Source organism: Portunus trituberculatus, chromosome 2 (assembly GCF_017591435.1).
Source record: "Portunus trituberculatus isolate SZX2019 chromosome 2, ASM1759143v1, whole genome shotgun sequence".
Lineage (NCBI taxonomy): Eukaryota > Metazoa > Arthropoda > Malacostraca > Decapoda > Portunidae > Portunus > Portunus trituberculatus.
Window position 1 is genome coordinate 9,923,803 of NC_059256.1, and position 2,500 is coordinate 9,926,302.

Genomic DNA, 2,500 nt, shown 5'->3' on the forward strand with positions numbered 1-2,500 from the left:
TCTCTCTCCCCCCTTACCACGTGGTTGTCAGAATGTAAACAAACAGCACACACACACACACACACACACACACACACACACAAGCAGTTGGCTGTGACATTTACTAAACAGTGCATTTAGGGCGTTAATACCGTGCTTGGCGGGTTAGGAACAATGCTACTAATCGGGGGCAAGGTAAAGGTTATATTCACGCCCTTACACACGGCAATATCGCCCTAGATGAAGTGGAAATAGTGTTTTTTAAAGATTTATTTATTTCCTTCATAGAAAATGGATCTCGTTTTTTTATTTTTTAAGGGTAACTTCTGAATTTGTCAACCTTTTTATAACACCCCCCTTACTACCCCCTTCTCCTCTCTCCCCCAGGTGGCCATCCCCCTACCGATAAAGGTGAAGAGCCGTGACGTGGTGGTGGAGTGGGGGCGCCGCTCCCTGAAGGTGGGGCTGCGGGGGGCGCCTCCAATAATTGACGGGGTTCTGTATAACGAGGTCAAGGTGGAGGAATGCAATTGGTACTTAGAAAGCTCTCGCACTGTTGTCTTGTCACTGGAGAAGGTAAGTGGTGGTGGTGGTGGTAGTAGTAGTAGTAGTAGTAGTAGTAGTAGTAGTTGTTGTGGTGAAAACGTTTAGAATCACCCCAAAACACACCAAAACACACTTAAACACCTCAAAACACACCAAAAACACACCAAAACACACCAAAACACCTCAAAACACGCCAAAACACCCCAAAACACCCAAAACACCCTAAAACACACTTAAACACCTCAAAACACACCAAAAACACACCAAAACACCTCAAAACACCAAAAACACCAAAACACACTAAAACATCCCAAAACACACAAAACACCCCAAAACATCCAAAACACCGCAAAACACACACAAAACACCTCAAACACCCCCAAACACCCAAAAACACTCAAAAACACTCAAAACCACACCAAACCACACCAAAAACACTCAAAACCACTCAAAACCACACCAAAACACCCCAAAACACACCAAAACACACTAAAAACACCCCAAAAACACACTAAAACACCGCAAAACACACCGAATCACCCCAGATCAACCGTATGGAGTGGTGGTCGCGGCTGGTGACCTCTGACCCCGAGATGAACACCCAGAAGGTCAATCCGGAGCCCTCCAAACTGGGTGACCTTGACGGGGAGACGCGCGGGATGGTGGAGAAGATGATGTATGACCAGCGCCAGAAGGAAATGGGACTCCCTACTTCAGATGAGCAGAAGAAGCAGGATGTGCTCAAAAAGTAAGGGTTTTAAGGGGGTTTGGGTGTTTTAAGGGGGTTTTAAAGGGTTTTTGGGTGTTTTAAGGGGGTTTTGAAGGGTTTTTGGGTGTTTTAAGGGTGTTTTAAAGGGTGTTTTGAAGGGTTTTGGGTGTTTTAAGGGTTTTTAAAGGTTTGAAGGGTGTTTTAAGTTTTTGGGTGTTTTAAGGTTTTAAAGGGTTTTGGGTGTTTTAAGGGGTTTTGAAGATTTTGGGTGTTTTAAGGGTGTTTTAAGGGTTTCAAGGGTGTTTTGAAGGGTTTTTGGGGTGTTTTAAGGGTCTCCCTACTTCAGATGAGCAGAAGAAGCAGGATGTGCTCAAAAAGTAAGGGTTTTAAGGGGTTTGGGTGTTTTAAGGGGGTTTTAAGGGTTTTGGGTGTTTTAAGGAGGTTTTAAAGGTGTTTGGGTGTTTTAAAGGTTTTTAAGGGTGTTTTGAAGGGTTTTTGGGTGTTTTAAGGGTTTTGAAGGTTTTGGGTTTTAAGGGTTTTGAAGGGGTTTTAAGGGTGGGTGTTTAAAGTTTGAAGGTCCCAAGGGTGTTTAAGGGGTGTTTAAAGGTGTTTTGGGTTCCAAGTGTTTTGGGTGTTTTTAATGTTTCAAGGATGTGTTTGGGTCTATCCTATCCAGATGAGCAGAAGAAGCAGGATGTGCTCAAAAAGTAAGTTTTGGGGTCCCAGTGTTTTAAGGGGTGTTTTTGGGTGTTTAAGGGTTTGAAGGGTTTTAAGGGTTTAAATGTCTGATGTGGGTGTTTAAGGGTGTTTTGAAGGGTTTGGGGTTTTAAGGTGTGAAGGTTTGGGTGTTAAAGTGTTTGAAGGTTTAGGTGTTTTCAAGGGTTTTGGGTGTTTAATGTGTTTAAAGGTTTTGGGTGTTTAAGGTTTTAAGGTTTGAAGGTGGGGTTTTGGGTGTTTAAGGGTTTTGTTTGGGTGTTTAAGGGGTTTAAAGGGTTTTGGTGTTTAAGGGGTTTGAAGGGGTTTTGGTGTTTGAAGGTTTTGGGGTGTTTTAAGGGTCTACCTACTTCAGATGAGCAGAAGAAGCAGGATGTGCTCAAAAAGGGGTTTTAAGGGGTTGGGTGTTTAAGGGTATTTTAAAGTTTTTGGGTGTTTTAAGGGGTTTAAAGGTTTTGGCTGTTTTAAGGGGTTTTAAATGGTTTTTGGGTGTTTTAAAGGGTTTTGAGTGTTTTAAGGGTTTTGGGTGTTTTAAGGGTTTAAAGGTTTCAA

General features: G+C 42.8%; 1 protein-coding gene and 1 long non-coding RNA gene across 2 annotated transcripts in view; both read left to right on the forward strand.

The window, feature by feature from the left end:
* Window positions 1-1,277, forward strand: part of LOC123505281 (nuclear migration protein nudC-like) — a 30,665-nt gene extending 29,388 nt beyond the window's left edge. The window contains 2 exon segments of the mRNA XM_045256485.1: window positions 367-555; window positions 1,071-1,277. Of these exon segments, the coding sequence (XP_045112420.1) occupies window positions 367-555; window positions 1,071-1,277 (396 nt within the window).
* A 284-nt stretch (window positions 1,278-1,561) lies between these two features.
* Window positions 1,562-2,500, forward strand: part of LOC123505324 — a 1,983-nt gene continuing 1,044 nt past the window's right edge. Inside the window, exon 1 of the long non-coding RNA XR_006675114.1 lies at window positions 1,562-1,611. This is a non-coding gene — a long non-coding RNA (uncharacterized LOC123505324). The remainder of the gene's footprint in view (window positions 1,612-2,500) is intronic.